At 34.0% G+C, this 17,535-nt stretch overlaps 2 protein-coding genes across 2 annotated transcripts; one reads left to right on the top strand and one right to left on the bottom strand.

The window, feature by feature from the left end:
* Nucleotides 1-1,129: 1,129 nt before the first annotated feature.
* LOC127126253 (uncharacterized) lies at nt 1,130-10,712 on the top strand. The gene is made up of 9 exons (XM_051055142.1): nt 1,130-1,822; nt 2,073-2,213; nt 2,939-3,319; nt 5,191-5,295; nt 7,167-7,307; nt 8,590-8,793; nt 8,965-9,054; nt 9,135-9,246; nt 10,291-10,712. The coding sequence occupies exons 1-9, from the start codon at nt 1,379-1,381 to the stop codon at nt 10,332-10,334; spliced, it is 1,662 nt and encodes a 553-aa protein (XP_050911099.1). The 5' UTR covers nt 1,130-1,378; the 3' UTR covers nt 10,335-10,712.
* Nucleotides 10,713-11,684: 972 nt separating this feature from the next.
* On the bottom strand, nt 11,685-13,340 carry LOC127126252 (rhodanese-like domain-containing protein 9, chloroplastic). Its single transcript, XM_051055141.1, has 6 exons — nt 13,197-13,340; nt 12,810-13,072; nt 12,579-12,729; nt 12,247-12,332; nt 12,060-12,164; nt 11,685-11,984 (listed from the first exon to the last, which is right to left on the bottom strand). The coding sequence occupies exons 1-6, from the start codon at nt 13,223-13,225 to the stop codon at nt 11,914-11,916; spliced, it is 705 nt and encodes a 234-aa protein (XP_050911098.1). The 5' UTR covers nt 13,226-13,340; the 3' UTR covers nt 11,685-11,913.
* Between the last annotated feature and the right edge of the window lie 4,195 nt (nt 13,341-17,535).

Below are 17,535 nucleotides of genomic sequence, written 5' to 3'. Positions count from 1 at the left end.
AATTAGTCTTATAGGAACAACAACCCCGTATTGTTCAATGTCTTTTCCTAATCCTAGTAACTTTTTATTTAGGACTTCCCCCTAAACATGATAATCCATATCACTTACTCTTAATCACTAAACCCAAGTGATCACTACCATAATCAGAATGATGTCTGTTGAATTACAACTCAACAAACCAAACCAAACTAAATTTTATGCTTTAAGATATGAATGAAAGCGCTAGAGTGATGCACAAACAAAGACTCAGAAGATAAACCATAACATAAGGAATCTTCAATACTTACACACTTCAAACGTTAGGTTTAAGTCTCCATAAAGAGCAATGCAAATTTTGGATTTTTCCAATGGGCATTTGATCACGTTCAGAATTGTAAGATATCTTGTTAAGATTTGTTTTTCAAATATCCTCCAAAAAGATTTGATTTGATTCAAATTTAAATCTCTATTTAAATTGATTTGATTACGTCCAATTTAATCAAACAAATCTAAATAAATGTATTGTTAAAAGATAGTAACAAATTGACAACAAATCTGATTGAAACAACCATAAAATAACATGCAGAACAACTACAATATTGACCTGCTGACAAGGGACAAATATTGCTCACATACTGGAACATTTGTTCCAACATTTGTCATTTATTCATAAAAACATCTTAAACATTCCATGTTGTTTTGCATTAATGAAGTCGATCCAAATATAACAACAAACATAATTTTTATCCAATATACCAAACTACCCCTTTAAATAAAACCATCTTAAACCAACAACAACTTTAGCTAAACCAAATATGATAAAAAATCTTAATTTTTTTCCTAATTAAATAGAGACAATTATACCATTAATTTAAAATTTATAAGAGACAATCTTTAAATTAAAAAAAAAATCTTAAAAAATAAAAATTACAGTTAATGTGAGTCGGAAACACTATATTTTTATTTAAAAATATTTATAAAAATGAGTTAAATAACAATTTTAAATATAACAACAAATTTTAAAAATAATTTTTTTTAATTTCTAACAACTATAAATTAAAATATATTATAGAAATACAATAACTTTATCCGGGAGTAATAAGAAACATTTGTGGATGACAAATTCCGTTCCACAGTGAAAGAAAGAGCATTAAAGTACAAGTGCAATTAAAATCAGATGATCTCTCTCTCTAAATACCACTAAGAAAAAACTATTAACTATTCAAAAGCAACGAATGAGAAGTCGCCACGTCACCATAGTCCCCATGCGGTGAATCCCACCGGAACACACCCGTCATCCTCTCTCTTTCTCTTCTCCCACCAATACTAGTTTTCGATTCCAAAGATCTGCAACACTCTCCTTCTCTCATTTTCTCATGTTTCCTTCTCCCTTTTAGCCATGACGGAACCAACAACCGATTCATGCACTCCTTCATTGGGTCCCACACCAGCCACGGTGATTCATCCAAGACGCGTGCCGTTCGAACACGGTCTTTTACCTATCCCGCGGCTCATCTTCTCCGACCCCACACAAACCCTAACCTCATTGAAAAATAAGCTTCTAGAATTATCCTCTAACAACCGAGTTGACTCGGCCGCGATTTCTGAGTCGTTGCAGATCTCCGTCGAACAAGCTAGGCTTGTTCTCGAGACTCTCGTTTCGGTTCTCCCTTCCGAATCCGAATCTGATAGCGTCGATGTTCATGATCTCGTTTTGTTTCTATACATTCAATCCTACAAGAGGCTTCTCCCGCGGACTCATAAGGATTCCGCCGCTGTCGCTGATGTTTGGCCTTCCACTTCCGCCTTTGATGGATACTTGTCCGCTCTCACGCCGCTTCAGGTGAATTCACCGTTTTGTTTCTTCGATCCTATAACTACACTCTCATGTGTTGTTATGGAATAATGCATTGCTTAATATACCTGTATTAATCATGTATTACTTTCTTGTGGTTAGTACAATCAAATAGGAATCATTGGATTAGGTTTTTTTAGCTGGCATTTGAGATGCTCACAATTTGTTTGGAGTAATTTTTTGTTGATTTGATTTTTTGAAAGTGTTGATGTTGGTTTTGAATGGTTTGTAATTGCAGCTTGTGCGGAGCAACAGCAAGCGGTTTACGCCGTCTCAGGGTGATGAAGAAGCACATCAGCTGTCTTATTTGCAAAAGCATTTGGCTAACATAGTGTCTCTACTAGCAGAGCCCGTGGAGGGGGAAAGTGAAGAATCTCTGGTTTGTTTGTTTAATGCGTGTTTCCCATTAGTTGCTGATTTTGGCTGCATTACTTTATGAATTTCATATTATCAATGCTAATCAATTAGCAATAAGTAAATAAAAATTGCATGTGACTCATTAACTGCATTATATATTCTTAATCTTTGGGGTCCATTCTTGCAATTTGTATTCTGTTTTGGTGATATCATGCTTGCCAGGAAGAGATATTGAAATTTAAATGTCACGCAAATTCGTTTATTTATCATTGGTGTTTTTTTTTTGGGTACAAGTACAACTGTTTTTTCTAAAGCTTTAGCTCCTGTGCAATGACCTCATTAATATTTTATTGCTTAATATGAATTGGATCAAGCATATTTCCCTATTTTGTGCTCATTGCAAGTTATTATGTCCAAACTTGACGCTTTGTGCATACATTGAACTATGAAGGCATCTGTTGCTATAAATTATGCTCTAGATGGGTATCGTTTTGTGCCCCATTCCTGCATGATTTCATCTTTGTATTCCGGAATTATGACTTTTCTCCTCTCTTAGTTAGTGAATCCAGCTCCCTAGCCTAATATCATGTAATTTGTCCGTGAAAGGAAATTATTTGGAACTTTTAGAAAGGCTTTGTGCTGTTTTTTTTTCTTGAATATTGTTTCAGCAATATATTCATTATTTCAGTCTTCAAATATTTATCTGTTTTAGTTCTTAGTCTTACTATTATTTTGCTTATTTGATAGGTTTTAACCATGGATAGATTTGAGCACCTTGGTTTTCTATTTCATTATGGTGATAAAGGACTTGAAGGAAATTCGTTGAGTCAATCTTCTCCTTTTTTCGCAAACTCGGATCCTAACATGCCTGCCGTTCCCGCTCCTGCTTCCCAAGTTCACGATTGGCTTCTGCAGAACATAGCTTCTGCTTTGGGACGTATTGCTGAACGGACTTCTTCAAAAGAAAATGGTCCAGTTAGTGCCTCTGATCAGGATGTTGCTATGACTGATGCATCTACTACCTCAGTTAAGGTCTCAACAAGTGCTAGGGGTGCAAGTATCATTGAAGGGATTTCTAAATCATCATATGCAAAGCATGCATCTGACATTAAAGGTTCCTCCGTTAAGGTATGTTTCTTACATTTGTCTGTTTTTCTAGTATATTATTGCTTAAATTTTACATCATCAAGATATTGCGGAAGCAACTGATACGAAGTGGGCTCTTTACCCTTGATATTATTTTTCTTTAAGGCCACTAATAGATACTGTTATATTACATGTAGGCATCTGCTTGTAATTGTAAATGAGTAGCCATTAAATTTGGATGCTTGCTTTTGGATATTGTTCACATGCAGTTTTCTTTTGAGACTTTTGAAGTTTGGATCTGGTAGAGTGGTAGAGTTTGCATGCTTTATTTCTGAACAAGTTATGTACATGTTGATTTAGGCCCATGATGTGAATATTATTCAGACTGCTCAATGCATGACCAAGTCAGTATGGAACATAAATATCTGCGGTATCCTGCACAAAAACATGGTCTTGGATAGACCATTATGCAGAAATTGATCTATATAGCCGACCCCACTTAGTGGGATAAGACTTGGTTTTTGTTGTATTCTGCACAGATCTAGTTGTCATTATGCATTAAAGACTTTTGCACTGTGTTCTGGTTGGTTCATGGGATTTGTAAAAGAAACCTACAGTAGACCCACAACGGGTTTGACCCTGCGTAGACCTTGCCAAGATGGGTGTTTTATAGCATCAAGTTGCCCTTTAAAGGAAAATCTCAACATCCTTTTAGACTTAGTTATTTGAAGCAGATTTTAGATTAAATATATCCCTGCCCGGCTGAAAGCTTTGAAGAGAGATGTTATACAATTAAAGCTTGAAAGGGTGAATTAGGGCAGATTGCCTATATCTATATTGTTAATCTCAAATAGCCGCACGGAGCATGTGACCCCAAAATTGCCAAAGTGGTATAGAATATTGCAGGATGAACGCAATTGTGAAGACCATAATAGTATATAGACTAAACAATTTCTCAATAATATACATATATACTCAAAAATAGAAAAATACACCATTAAAGGGGCAGTTATACTTATAATTACAATTAATAACTATAGTTTGTCACCAACATTCGAAATAAAAATCAATATAACTTAACTACTTATACAAGTTTAAAAAGTATTAATAAATAAGAAGAGATTTAAAAAAAAATAGACTCACTAGCAGAGTGTCTATTATGTAGGATGCTGGTTAGTCTTTGCACCTTGTAGATTCACAAATGTTGAAAAACAGGGTTGAGAACCTAGAAACAAAAGAGAGAAAGGGTATAGAACCTGAATGCAACAGTCACCGATGCAAACACAGCCACTGTCGCTTGAAAAGGCCTCTCCCGCTGCTAAAAGCAAAAGTCACCGTGCTAATTTTGGATTTCACAGTCAGAGAAATGCAGAGCAAAACAAAGCGTCTCTTGTGTCTCTCTATTTTTTTTCATGACCGAGTGGGAAGAGATGCTGAGCAACTTAGTCTTAAATTGGGGAATGGCAAAACATCCCTTAAATTTTTTGAAATTAGATGTATCAGAGGGTAAAAAAGAGCATTACAGACCCTAACTATTAATGGCCTAAAGGCTGTCTCAGTGATTTGCGGAAGCCACTGCAAATTGCTGATAGCTAGTGTCTAGCATCGTGTCATGGGCCATTCCACTCTGCTAAAACATCGGTATGACTCTTCACAAGATAGGCCTCTATAACACATCAATTTGTATTGTGGTAGTTTGTTTATTAGTGATAAAATAGTTAATGAGCATCCCTACTAACAGCTTAAGTACCTTGAAAAGAGATGTCGCAAGCTAGATAATATTTTATGTTTTGCTTGAGTACCTCAGCACAAATGTTCTTGTTTGTCTCTCAATTTGCACCGTAACTTGTGCATTTCCTTGGATTTATTGTCGATATAGATTTGCTAATAAAAATGGTATTTGGTCACTGCAGGTTCTAAATTGCCATGAATCTGCCATTTACATCTTAGCACCTTTGAGATACGCCACCATCTATGGATGTTCAGATGCGACAATAGTTATTGGAGCAGTTGGAAAGGTACAACTAGTAGTAACTTTGTCTCTTGTTTTCAAAAGCAACGTAATGAGTCTATACATATACAGACAACAATATGGAATTTGTCTTCCTATCAGAATGAGTAAAATAAAATGCAATTATCATATTTTAAGGGTAAGATAATATACAGGGAAGATGCTGCTGTTAGAATACAGGAACAGTTAGGAACTAGGGGGAATCATTTGTATAAGCAGAATAAGTATTGATGGAGAGAGGCACTCTGTACGTTTGATATTGCGAGTGAGGAGGAAACTCTTGGGGAAATTCTAATCCTTTGTCTTGTTCAATTTTGATAACACACTAGTATTGTTTTGATTCTAATAGAACTGGTCCAATCCAGGGAAATTGTGGGACAATTTTCTGTATATTAATTCAACAACTACTCTGGAACATGGTCACAACTACTCTGTATGTTTTATATTGCGAGTGAGGAGGAAACTCTTGGGGAAATTCTAATCCTTTGTCTTGTTCAATTTTGATAATACACTAGTATTGTTTTGATTCTAATAGAACTGGTCCAACCCAGGGAAATTGTAGGACAATTTTCTGTATATTAATTCAACAACTACTGTGGAACATGGTCACAACTACTATGTATGTTTTATATTGCGAGTGAGGAGGAAACTCTTGGGGAAATTCTAATCCTTTGTCTTGTTCCATTTTGATAATACACTAGTATTGTTTTGATTCTAATAGAACTGGTCCAACCCAGGGAAATTGTGGGACAGTTTTCTGTATATTAATTCAACAACTACTCTGGAACATGGTTACAATTCACAATTGCAACTTACAGAAAACTGACACAAATTACACATAAACAGAAGACAAGGACCAGTTTGGTTCCTCCCAACAATTCGAGAGTCTTGGATCTCTTCCTTCCGAAAGGTTCAAGAGGTGGGTATCTCCCAATAACCACTCAATAACTTCCCAATAATCCCATTCTCTCTGGCCCTTATTCTATTTATACTAAACATAACCACTCAACTCCTAGCTCGACTTGCAAAAGCCGATATTGCTAGGTTGGACGTCATCACCAGGGTTCGAACTCTGGTACTCACGGTTGTGTGTGTGAGTTTCTAATGGTTACTACCACTTCGTCTACGGATAAAGAAAAACATAAACACAATAATATAATACAACATAACTGCCACAATTAATTAACATTACTACTTGTAATATATTAACTACCACTAACAACATAAACCAATAACTGCTACAAAACTGGCCGAAGACAGTTTTAATGTTATGATCAGCCTCTCTAACAGCTTCTCCCTATTTTAATTCAATTCCTAGGTTCTTAACAAGTGGTTGGATTAGATATGATAATTGTTCAGTGGGTTTCAAGTGAAAGAGAGAAGGTCGGTTTCATTTTCGGGGTGGGAGGAAGTAGGAACCTCAAAGTTCCTGCTGTGGTCTTTTTTCCCCTTGCTGTATTTCCCCTTTCTTGAATATGTACAATGTTCCCTTTATGTGAATATGTACAATGTTTCCCTTTATGTGAATATGTACAATGTTTCCCTTTATGTGAATATGTACAATGTTTCCCTTTATGTGAATCTGTACAATATCACTTAGACTGACTGACTATGCCAGTATCTGGTTGATGTCAGTGAGCTCATGTGCAGACAGTTTATAAATGATATGAAATTACTTAACATTCTATTTCAAAAGATATGGTATTACTTACCCGTCATATTAAAGACCATTGTATGTATTATGCATATGGTGTTCGCTATGATGGATAAGATTTGGTAACTAGAAGCCATTTTACTGATCTTATGCCTACCTCAGCTATTAGAATAGCTGGTGCTTATATGGAATGAAAGAAGTTGACTCCACTTTTTCTTTGACAGGCTGTGAGAGTAGAACACTGTGAACGAGTTCATGTTATTGTTACAGCAAAACGAATTTGTATTGCTAACTGCCGTGAATGTGTTTTCTTTTTGGGAGTGAACCAGCAACCCCTTATTGTCGGTGATAACCATAAGTTGCAGGTGAGCTTCTTTATTTACCGTTGTTTGATATATGTATGAAGTTTCTAGCCAGTTATGAAATTGTAACCATGGAATTTCTGAATTATGTTTGGGCTCATGATGACCATAATCAAAATATGACATGATTATTTCCGATGTATGGCTTATTTGATATAACTCAGCACCGCGAAAGTAATTAATACTGCTACTTTCTTGGTTATAGAGATTATAAATTATAGCATTTTGACTGTTTTCAGAAATTTAACCTTTTTGGGTCGCAGCTGATATTATGCTGAGTATGTGTCAGCTGTCACGATTTCAATGATTACAATGCCTTAATATCTTCATCATTTGGATGTCATCTGCTGTTACTTATTACTAATTTCTTACTTAGAAAATATTGGGCATGTATTTTATGAAACCACTAGTACAATCATATCACATGACATTGACGCAGGAAATAAAATTGAATTGCAAGTTGGTGTCCATAGTACAATTTACGAGGTTTAAATATCTTAGGTCCATAGTACAAAAGGACAGAGAAATATAGGGAGATGTAAATCATCAAATTCAAGCAGGATGGTTGGAATGGAAGAGAAGCTCAGCTGTTTTATGGTATACAAAAGTATCCGCTCAAACTGAAGGGAAAATTATGTATGACAGTTGTAAGACCGGCAATGTTGTATGGAATAGGGTGTTAGGGTGCTGGGATGTAAAGAACCAACACGAAAATTAATCAAACGTAACAGAGATGAGGGTGTTGCGTTGGATGTGTGGTAAGACTAGACAAAATATAATTAGAAATGAAATGACAATATTAGAGAGAGAGTTGGGATAACACCTATAATAGAATAGATGACAGAAACTAGACTTTGGTGGTTTGAGAATGTAGAGAAAAGACATGTGGATTTTGTAGTAAGGAGAGAAGATCATATGGAAGCTACTCAAACCACTAGAGGTAGAAGACCACCTAGAAAACTATAAGAGAAACTATTAAGAAAGATTTCAAGATTAATGAGCTGGACAGAAGTATGATATTTGATTGAACATTATGGTGTCGTTTGAAGCATGTAGGCGATCCCACTTAGTGGGATAATGCTCGGTCGTTGTTGTATGTTGGTGTACTCTGATCTTGTTTCTGGATTGTACTTGTAGGCATATGACATGTATCTGGGCTTCTAGTGTTTTGTTTATTTATAGTACTAGCTTCTTATAATATACGAATATGTTTCTGTAAATCATTGCTCTTCTCAAGTGAATAAATGTATTCACTGGGGAAAATTTCCTCTCTTAAAATTTACAGGTGGCTCCCTATAATACCTTTTACTCCCAGTTGGAGGAACATATGAATGAAGTTGGAGTTCTTCCCACAGTGAATCGTTGGGATGAGCCTATAGCATTGGGCATGGTTGATCCCCATGATTCACTATCTCATCCAGCAGGTGTCTCTGATGCTCAAGCTGAGTCTGCTTCTAGGGTGGATCCTGATCAGTTCACTAATTTTGTGGTATGAATGTCATTCTTTTATACTGATTTGTTGGGCAAGTGAAGAGTTTTTTTTCAGATAGCACATTTAATGGATTTCACTATATTCACTATAGGCATGAAGAATGTTGAGGTCCATCTTTCTTTCTTTTGTATTAGTCACATTCTCTTCTTATGTCCACATCTTGTGCAGATTCCAAACTGGCTTGGAGAGTCCACCGGCTCTACAGAAGACAATCCGTTCACATTACCCGAGTCATATATGGCATCTCAACAAAGAAATGTATGCTACAATTTCAATTGATAAATACATTGGCAGTGTTGGATTTATACTTTATTTTGAATGAAATTGTATCTTTGCAGGAAAACAATTTAGTGGAGATAAGGCAACTGTTACGAGAAGCACCATTAGAAGAAAGTCGTAAACGAGAACTGTCATCAGCGCTTCATGTGTATTTCAAGGACTGGTTATATGGTAGCACTTTTTTTTTCTCGTCTTAACTGCATTTAATTCTAACTTCTTTCACATCTATATAGAATACTCTATCTTTGCATGTTAGCACTTTTTGTATGTCCTTGAAAGTCGGATTTGTTCTGGGCCAACCTTTTTGTTTCTCTTGCAAATGTTGTGGAAATTTCTTTGGTACCTCTAATGTTGAGTCTCCTACAATATACCGTGGTACCTGTTTCTCTAGTGAATACAGGATTTAATTCTATGTTGAATTTCATTCAACAATCACACATCTGTCAATGTATTATTACACTTGAACAGGGGTACCATGGAGTAATCTCTTTTATTTATTTATTTATTGATATTGCGTTCACCTTTTGGATGAAATTTTTTAACGTGTCACATAACTCATGACCTCTTTAAAGTCTTAATCAACCAACCCTTTTTATTTTCTGTCTTTTATGATATCATTTATTTATTTAGGCATATCATCAAATAGATTCAATGGTCACTGTTTCACTCTGAAGCATGGGTACTTCTAAAATAGTGAAGTATCGGTACCGGGTATGGGTATGCACTCGTACTGGGTGTAATTTGTGGTTTTCTCAAATATCAATATAGTATATTTATGTATTTTAATTTCTTTGTTATTGTATCTTAACATTTTTTTTATACTTTTTTAGTGATGTTTTATTGTGAACTTAACAATTAGTTCTCTATTTATACATTTTATAAAAACTCTTGTTTCTTTGTTAACGTATCCATATCTTTTTTATTTTTTAAATGACGTATCCTGTACCGGTACCCGCACTGGGTACTGTACCGGATACATAATTATCCAGTAACCTATGGCTTTTTATGGATTTAAATTTTCTGTACATGGAACCCCCCCTGTATCCAGTTGTGCAGATTGATCAGAGTCACCTTGCTATCTTCTTTTAATCAAGCATTATGTTCTCCATGTTTAAGTCATAGGGTGCCATAAGTTTCAGATATTTTACATTTTACACTGATTCTTTTCCTCAATGCTAACATATGATGCTACGAATTTGTTTTCTATTGTGACAGCCTCTGGGAACATTCGTCAGCTTTACTATTTACAAGGAGATTGATCTTTAAATGACTGACGCATTTAGCAACACAGTTAAAGATGGTACAGGACCAATGTTTCTGATTTCCTTTTTGAATCTCCCCTTCATTTTCTCTTGCCAATTCTATTGGCTCCCTAGGTAGCCGAGATCAGATGACGTAAATTAGAATGTCCACCTATTTATGCCGTGAGATCACTGGTGCACAGAATGGAAAATACAGTTACTAATCTGATTGTAATATTTTTTTTATGTTGTGAAAATAATTATTGTAATATTTTGTTAGCCTAAATTAATGGCCTTTGTGAAAAATTCCACATGCCAAGATCTAGTACTGTAGTATTGAATGTCTTCCAACTTCGAGTTTCTCCATTCAATTAAACCTTCTCAGAATTTCTATTTCGTCCTCTAGCTGTATAAATCCACTGCGTCCCATCATTAACGTAGTTTTTTTTTACAAGTAATGAGTATTAGTTGGGGATACTGAAGCCCTTGTCTTTCATTTATACCCAGTTATTTTATGCTCATAAATACTAAAGTCCTTGTCTTTCATTTATGTTGAGCTGGAGATTGAGAGGCTAATAGTGGTAAGAATTGCATAATAGTTAGATGGGACTGGCATGGCATCATGTTCGTTCAAGCTTTGTGTTGATGTTGCTCACGTAATCGACGGATAAATCTACTATATGACTGATATAATTAGAGTCTCTTTTGCAAGCACTTATAGCAGTAGCTGATAGCTTATGATTTAAAAAATATTTAAGGAGTGTTTGATATGGATTCAATTGGTATTTCAGGGAATGTGAGGTTGGTAATCCTGTCCCATGTTTATTTGAAATGCTAACAAATTATACCTGGTACTTTTAATCTTAGAGATTTTAAAGATCTCAAAGGGTGAGAATCTTACTTTATCATGGAATAAAAAATAAAAAGTAACAAATATAACTACTTGCTTAAATATTATTTTAATATTTTTGTATTTATTTTTAAAATTTTAAAATTAAAATAAAATAAAATTTTAAAATATTCCTAAAAACCTAAATAACTTAAATTAAATTCCCATCAATAACATTGCTAAGAATAACAATTCCAAGATTGTAAATTTAATCCATCAAACTAGCAAAATTTATAATGTTTCTTATAACTTTATTCAAGTCATTTATAATTTTATTTTTATTATTATTATTATTTTTTTAATTTTACCAATGGTACTTTAATTAAAAATTAAATAATTTGTCATTTATATTTCTAAGTTACTTTAATAGTAAGTTTTATTAAACACTAAATTTAATAAGTTAGTTTATTTGTTTCAGCTAACTTATTAGTCATCCATAAACTTTAATTGAAAGAACTTAACCTTTGAGACTTGATCGCTAATTTAAAAACATGGGACATGGCATACCATATTGTCCTTGCAACCCACTATGTAGTAATTGAAAATAAATTACAACCGCAGTGAAACAATCTAGTTTTGACCATTATCCCTTCCAACCCCTCATTCACATCACATGTTTTATGTTCCTCAACACTAATCTCACATTTCTAAATTATGCAACATGCATTGAGTGAGGGGAAACCAAACTAATCAATGGAATTTTCAGTCTTAGCTTCCAGGAGCCAGTTTGAGCAGCTTCTCTGCTTGATCAGGAAAGAAGGTGATGAATAAATACGCACCTGAAAATTTCATAAAATAAGGAATGATCAATACAAGCATCAATAAATTGTCACAGAAGTTATTGAAACACTTACAAATAAGAACAGTTCCCAACACAGCTGAAATTTTTCCTTGGATTTGCACCAGACCAGCTTTGCCAGCATTCTGCAACTCCGTCGAACCAACCGATTCAAATGTCCCTGCAGAATGGATACATTTTAATTTTTATCCTTAAAGATAACATGAAATTAAAAATAAAGTAAAATCAATGATTAACCAAACCTGGTTTCACAGTTTGAAGTCCAGATGTTATGCATGCTACATTTTGGAAACCAGCCTCCTCTAACTTATTTGCTGCTGCAGCAGACCTTGACAAAGAAGGAAAAATTCAAACTATGTACAATACAAATTCAAGTTAAGCAAATTCATATGAATTTAATCCTTCGTGTGCAAAACTCTAATATTTGGTCATATTCAAATAATGTTTTTTTCTGTAAAAAGTTTAGGTTAGTTGGACTCGGGGACTCATGGTCAGCGCAAGCCTCAAGACTCAGTGAACGCTTACAGAAGTTACAGATCATTATAACCAAACTAAATAGGGTAAGAAAGCATACCTCAATCCTTCCTGACATACAATCAAGAGTTTACTTTCAGGCGATAACTGACTTTTCACAGATTTTACGAAATCAGGATTAGGCCTAGTGAACGGTATCCCAAAGAACAACCCAGAAAAATTATTGTGGACAGTCCTTAACAAGATTGTACCTAAAGAAAATAAACACAGTGAAGTATTAAAAAAACAAGTGAAACAATGTTTTAGTCCTTGAAACTGTAGAAATTCATACCGGGATCATTGTCTGTATTTTCAACAAAAAGAGGGACATGATAACATGTTTTAATGTGAGCTCTCTCAAACTGATTTTTGTCCCTAACATCAAGAACATTAAACCCATTTACTGCTACAAGTTCCTTAGCTTCATCAGCTGTTACAAATTCCACTTCTGCTTTTATTGTAAAGTTCCTTCTCATTTGACATTGAGGTAGTTTTTTCCCTGCTAGGGTTCTTGTATTGTGAGTTTTTAATAGCAAACAACATCTCCCTAAGTTGCTGAAAACACAACCTTAATCACTCACAATTATATTCAAAACAACATTAATAACATAAATTTTAATGTTAATGTTCTAACAAATGAACATGTTATGGAAAAATAGAAGAGGAGAAGAGGAGTTACCAGGAGGTGTAGAAAGCAGTTCCTGCCATTGTGAGAATATGTGTTTGTCATTCTCATCTTTCTATGAAATTAGGCTTTCAAAGGTTAACACAGTTTAGCCAAAAGCTTCATTTAGTGGGCCATGAAATTTGAGATCAGCAATGGATTTGTGCCACGTGGCAAGTATGATACGAGGGGATATATTAGCTCTTACAACCGCTTGACTAAATAAAATAAAATAACATAACCACTTCATGGATAAAATGAAACCACTAATCAAGTCGGATCATGTTCGGTGATGCCGCTCTATGTTAATTCAAGAGGTGGCAATCGGACATAAATCCGTCTTACAAAAAGTCTAGAAAAAAATAAAATGAAATGAGGCAAATATTATTAAATGTGCGGATTTAAAATTTTAATTTGTCTTGTTAAAAAATGCGAAGAAATAAGATGGAAATAGCGGGCTTGTGAGCACAACATAAATGTAACTAGTTTAAAATATTTTTGTGTGTGCAAATAGGACATTAATTATAAGATGGAGATAGTATCATGTATTTTTTTTAAAAATTAGTGTGATATCAAACATAAGTTATGTTGGACTAAAACCAATCTATTTATAAATTCTACTTGGACACTTAAAAAATCAATATTACTACGTTAAACATTATTAGCAAAGTTCGAACCTTAATATTTAGGATTGTATGTGTAAATTTTTCGTAGTTATTACAACTTTATATAAAAGAAAAAATTAATCTATCTAATTGTCTTGTTACTCAAACAATTAGTGAAAGAGAGATTGTGGAATAGTTTGTATTCAAATGATTCATGCTAATACAAAATGACGAATGATTTTATAGCACAAATAATCTTTTTTAAATAAGTAAATTAGTGATTGTCTTACAAGCTAGTTAAAATTAACAAACTCCTAACCAATTCAGACTAACTGTAACACTATAAAATCCCGCGTTTATTATTATGAACTCAAGCATATAGAAACATATTTGCATTTATCATGTTACTCGACATCAAACACACCTGCTCTATAATTTTAAAATTAAAACTTTCAACATCTGTCATCGCATGCTCATCTTCACTTAGGATATCATCGCAACGGAATTATCAAATAAGCAGGATACTCATATCATTTCAATATCATAAATTACTTTTCATAAAATCAAACAATGCAATAAAAATATTCTTAAATCAACATAAGCATGAAAATATTGAGAGTATATCATCTAACTCTCACTAACAAAACATAAACAACGAAAAAATAACATTCGTCTGCCCAGTGCTACACATTAGAACAACGAAATTCTAAGAACGCAAAAACAAAAGGAAAGAAGAACAGCCTTGCACCATCCTTCCATTATAAGCAGCTACTCAGTTACCTGCTTGTCTGTACTTCGACGAGGAGCACAAACGACAACAATAATAAAGGGGGTGAGAAATCACATTAATAAAGTAAGTGATACATATTACAAGGTAGAGTATCAACACATACATATATTCTACAACAACTGCATCATAATATTTCACGTACATATTCACACGTCAAATCTCAACAATCACACACAAAGCAAAATCATGCATATAACTCATTTATGTAATGTAACTCGACGATGCAACTCGATGCATATGCATGTGGTACCATATCATAAAAAGGTTCCTTAGCAAACTGGGTTCACCCTAATCGAACCCTAAATCCACCCTGCTCGGATTCAGGACAAGTCACCAATCCACCCTGTTCGGATTGCAACTTGCATCTTTCATCAACAACAATGAAATCACGAATTCATGGCAAAACACGCAATGCAACAATAATAGAATGTTTAAAGTCCCCTTCCGATAATAAGCAAAGCTTGCATTGACCCAACAATAATAGTCATTTTCACTCGAGCTATTATTCACCAATCACATCAAAAACATCAATATTATTCTTAACATCATAACATAATAACATTATAATCATCATCAACATCATACACAAAAACATCATAATCATTATCAACATTATACACAACAACATCATAATCATCATCATCAATATTCATACACAACAACATCATAATAACATCATCAACTATCATGCTCACACAACAACACATGATTAACATAACTTACAACATCATCAATATTTAACATTTACATCGTTAACTAATCATAATTTATATTCTTAAACATCATAAAATCATCACAATATAACATCAACAAATACACACAATTATCATCAATTAATCATGTCATTACGATACATTCATCCCCTGAAACTAGTTTCACCAAATGGTAAATCGCATTAGCTTTCCAACGCTTCAAACCACATCTCGTTTGGGCTTACGGATTAAAAGTTATAATAAAAATAACCGGCAAACCAATATATTGTTGTCGTTGACCAATCTATTGGTCCTGGCTGTTGTTACAAAATTTTCCATAAAAAAGTGAGAGCCAATCGATTGCTCTCATGAGACCAATTGATTGGTCTCTATTCTTGTACAAAATTTTACCAAAATTCCCAAATAACCAATTGATTGCTTCAAGGATCAATCGATTGATCCAAGCTTTTGTGTTATATTCTTTCAATTTTTTGAAAGAGACAATAGATTGATTCAATACAAATTTTAGTTTTTCAAAGCAAACCAATAGATTGGTTGTTGTAGGTAATAGATTGATCCATTACAAATTCTAGTTTTTCAAAGTGAACCAATAGATTGGTTACGATAGCCAATAAATTGGTATGTGAAGTTTTTCCAGTAATCATTATTTTCTCTATTATGATCATCCTCTCCATATCCAACATCTAATCCTTTAAACCAATCAAAATTGTAACATTTTAAATTACACCAATTTTACATTCTAACAACACCAATACATATATCCTTCTCTAATGGACATAAACATATCAACTTTCTCATGAATTAATCACTTAATTTCATACCTAGAAACACTCAATTTCACATCAAAACTTAAGAACACAACCTTATAAAAACAACATACCATTGCAATTCAAATCAATGCATATAACAACAGATTCATCATCATATATTCATCAAGAACCAATGGATAAATAAACCCTATTGTAGGTTAAAGACTTCTCTACTCTACCCCTCATGCATATACCTTTTATTAAGGTTATTGTCCTCCCTTACCTTATGATTTTAAGAAAAGCAAGTAATCTATATGGTCTCCTCTCCCAAAACTCTAACTCTCCTCTTATTCTTCTCTTTGCCTTAACTCTTTCTCTCTTCTTGCCTCTTTGCCTCTTTTCACTTTTTTTACATACTGATAAAACTCATTCCTCTTAAATCTATTTTTAAAATAAAAACCTAATTCTTCGTTAGGATATTCCTACCTTACCCTCACATTTTGCCTTAATTTTCACCTTGTCCTCAATATCTCTACAAACTCCTATTTTTCCTTTATCTCATTATTCTACCTAAATAATAAAACTAGAGCATTATTTTAATTAGTAAATAATTTTAAATAAAATCTACCAACTTCTAATCACTCTCTACACTCTCCCCTCACGGTCACACCCCTTGTTACACTTATTTATCTATTCACACACAATAATTAAATAAAACATATATAAAATCACAAAGAATTCACAAATAACTTAACTAAAATAATTCAATAAAAAATGGGGTGTTACAACTTACAACTCTCCCCCACTTAAATAATTTCCGCCCTCGAAATTTTCTTAAGCAACAAAGCCGGATACGACCCCCTAATCTGGCCCTCAGGCTCCCAAATCATTAATATCAGTCAAGGAAATACTACTAATGAAACATGTACCTCTAATCAATCAGTCCTCAATGGTAGTCTTTGGACCAGACAAAGTAAAAACCTTTCCTCCGAACTTAGCCTTCTTAGATTTTTGACAATTAGTACTGATATGGCCTTGCTCCCCACAATTGTAGTAAGTCATAACATTAATCTTACAGTAAAAATAAGATGTCTTTCCTTCCCGCATTTGTAACACTTCTTCTCAGCACTAGAGCACTCATTGGCATGATGACCAATAACACCACACCTGTAGCACTGGACCGAAGTAGGATCTCCTCCCCCACTCGGCTTCTCCTTACTTGTAGCTTCTTATTTTACTTTGTATGTAGGAGTTACATACGACTTTCCTCTAAATTTTCCCTTCCCTTTCTTCTCACTAAGATTCTTATAATAAGAAGATTTGGCTTTGCTATCTTCATAAAACAATTTGCACTTATTTACTAGCACAAGAAACTGGAGGACCTCTTGATACCCAATACCCTACTTAATCTCCGGACGCAATCCGTTTTCTAACTTAATGCACTTAGACACTTCAGCTGCCAGATTATTATAACGCGGAAAAAACTTCACTACTTCC

This window comes from Lathyrus oleraceus, chromosome 3 (assembly GCF_024323335.1).
Source record: "Lathyrus oleraceus cultivar Zhongwan6 chromosome 3, CAAS_Psat_ZW6_1.0, whole genome shotgun sequence".
NCBI lineage: Eukaryota > Viridiplantae > Streptophyta > Magnoliopsida > Fabales > Fabaceae > Lathyrus > Lathyrus oleraceus.
Note: the sequence above shows the minus strand (reverse complement) of the source record. Positions and strands in the feature narration are given on the sequence as shown.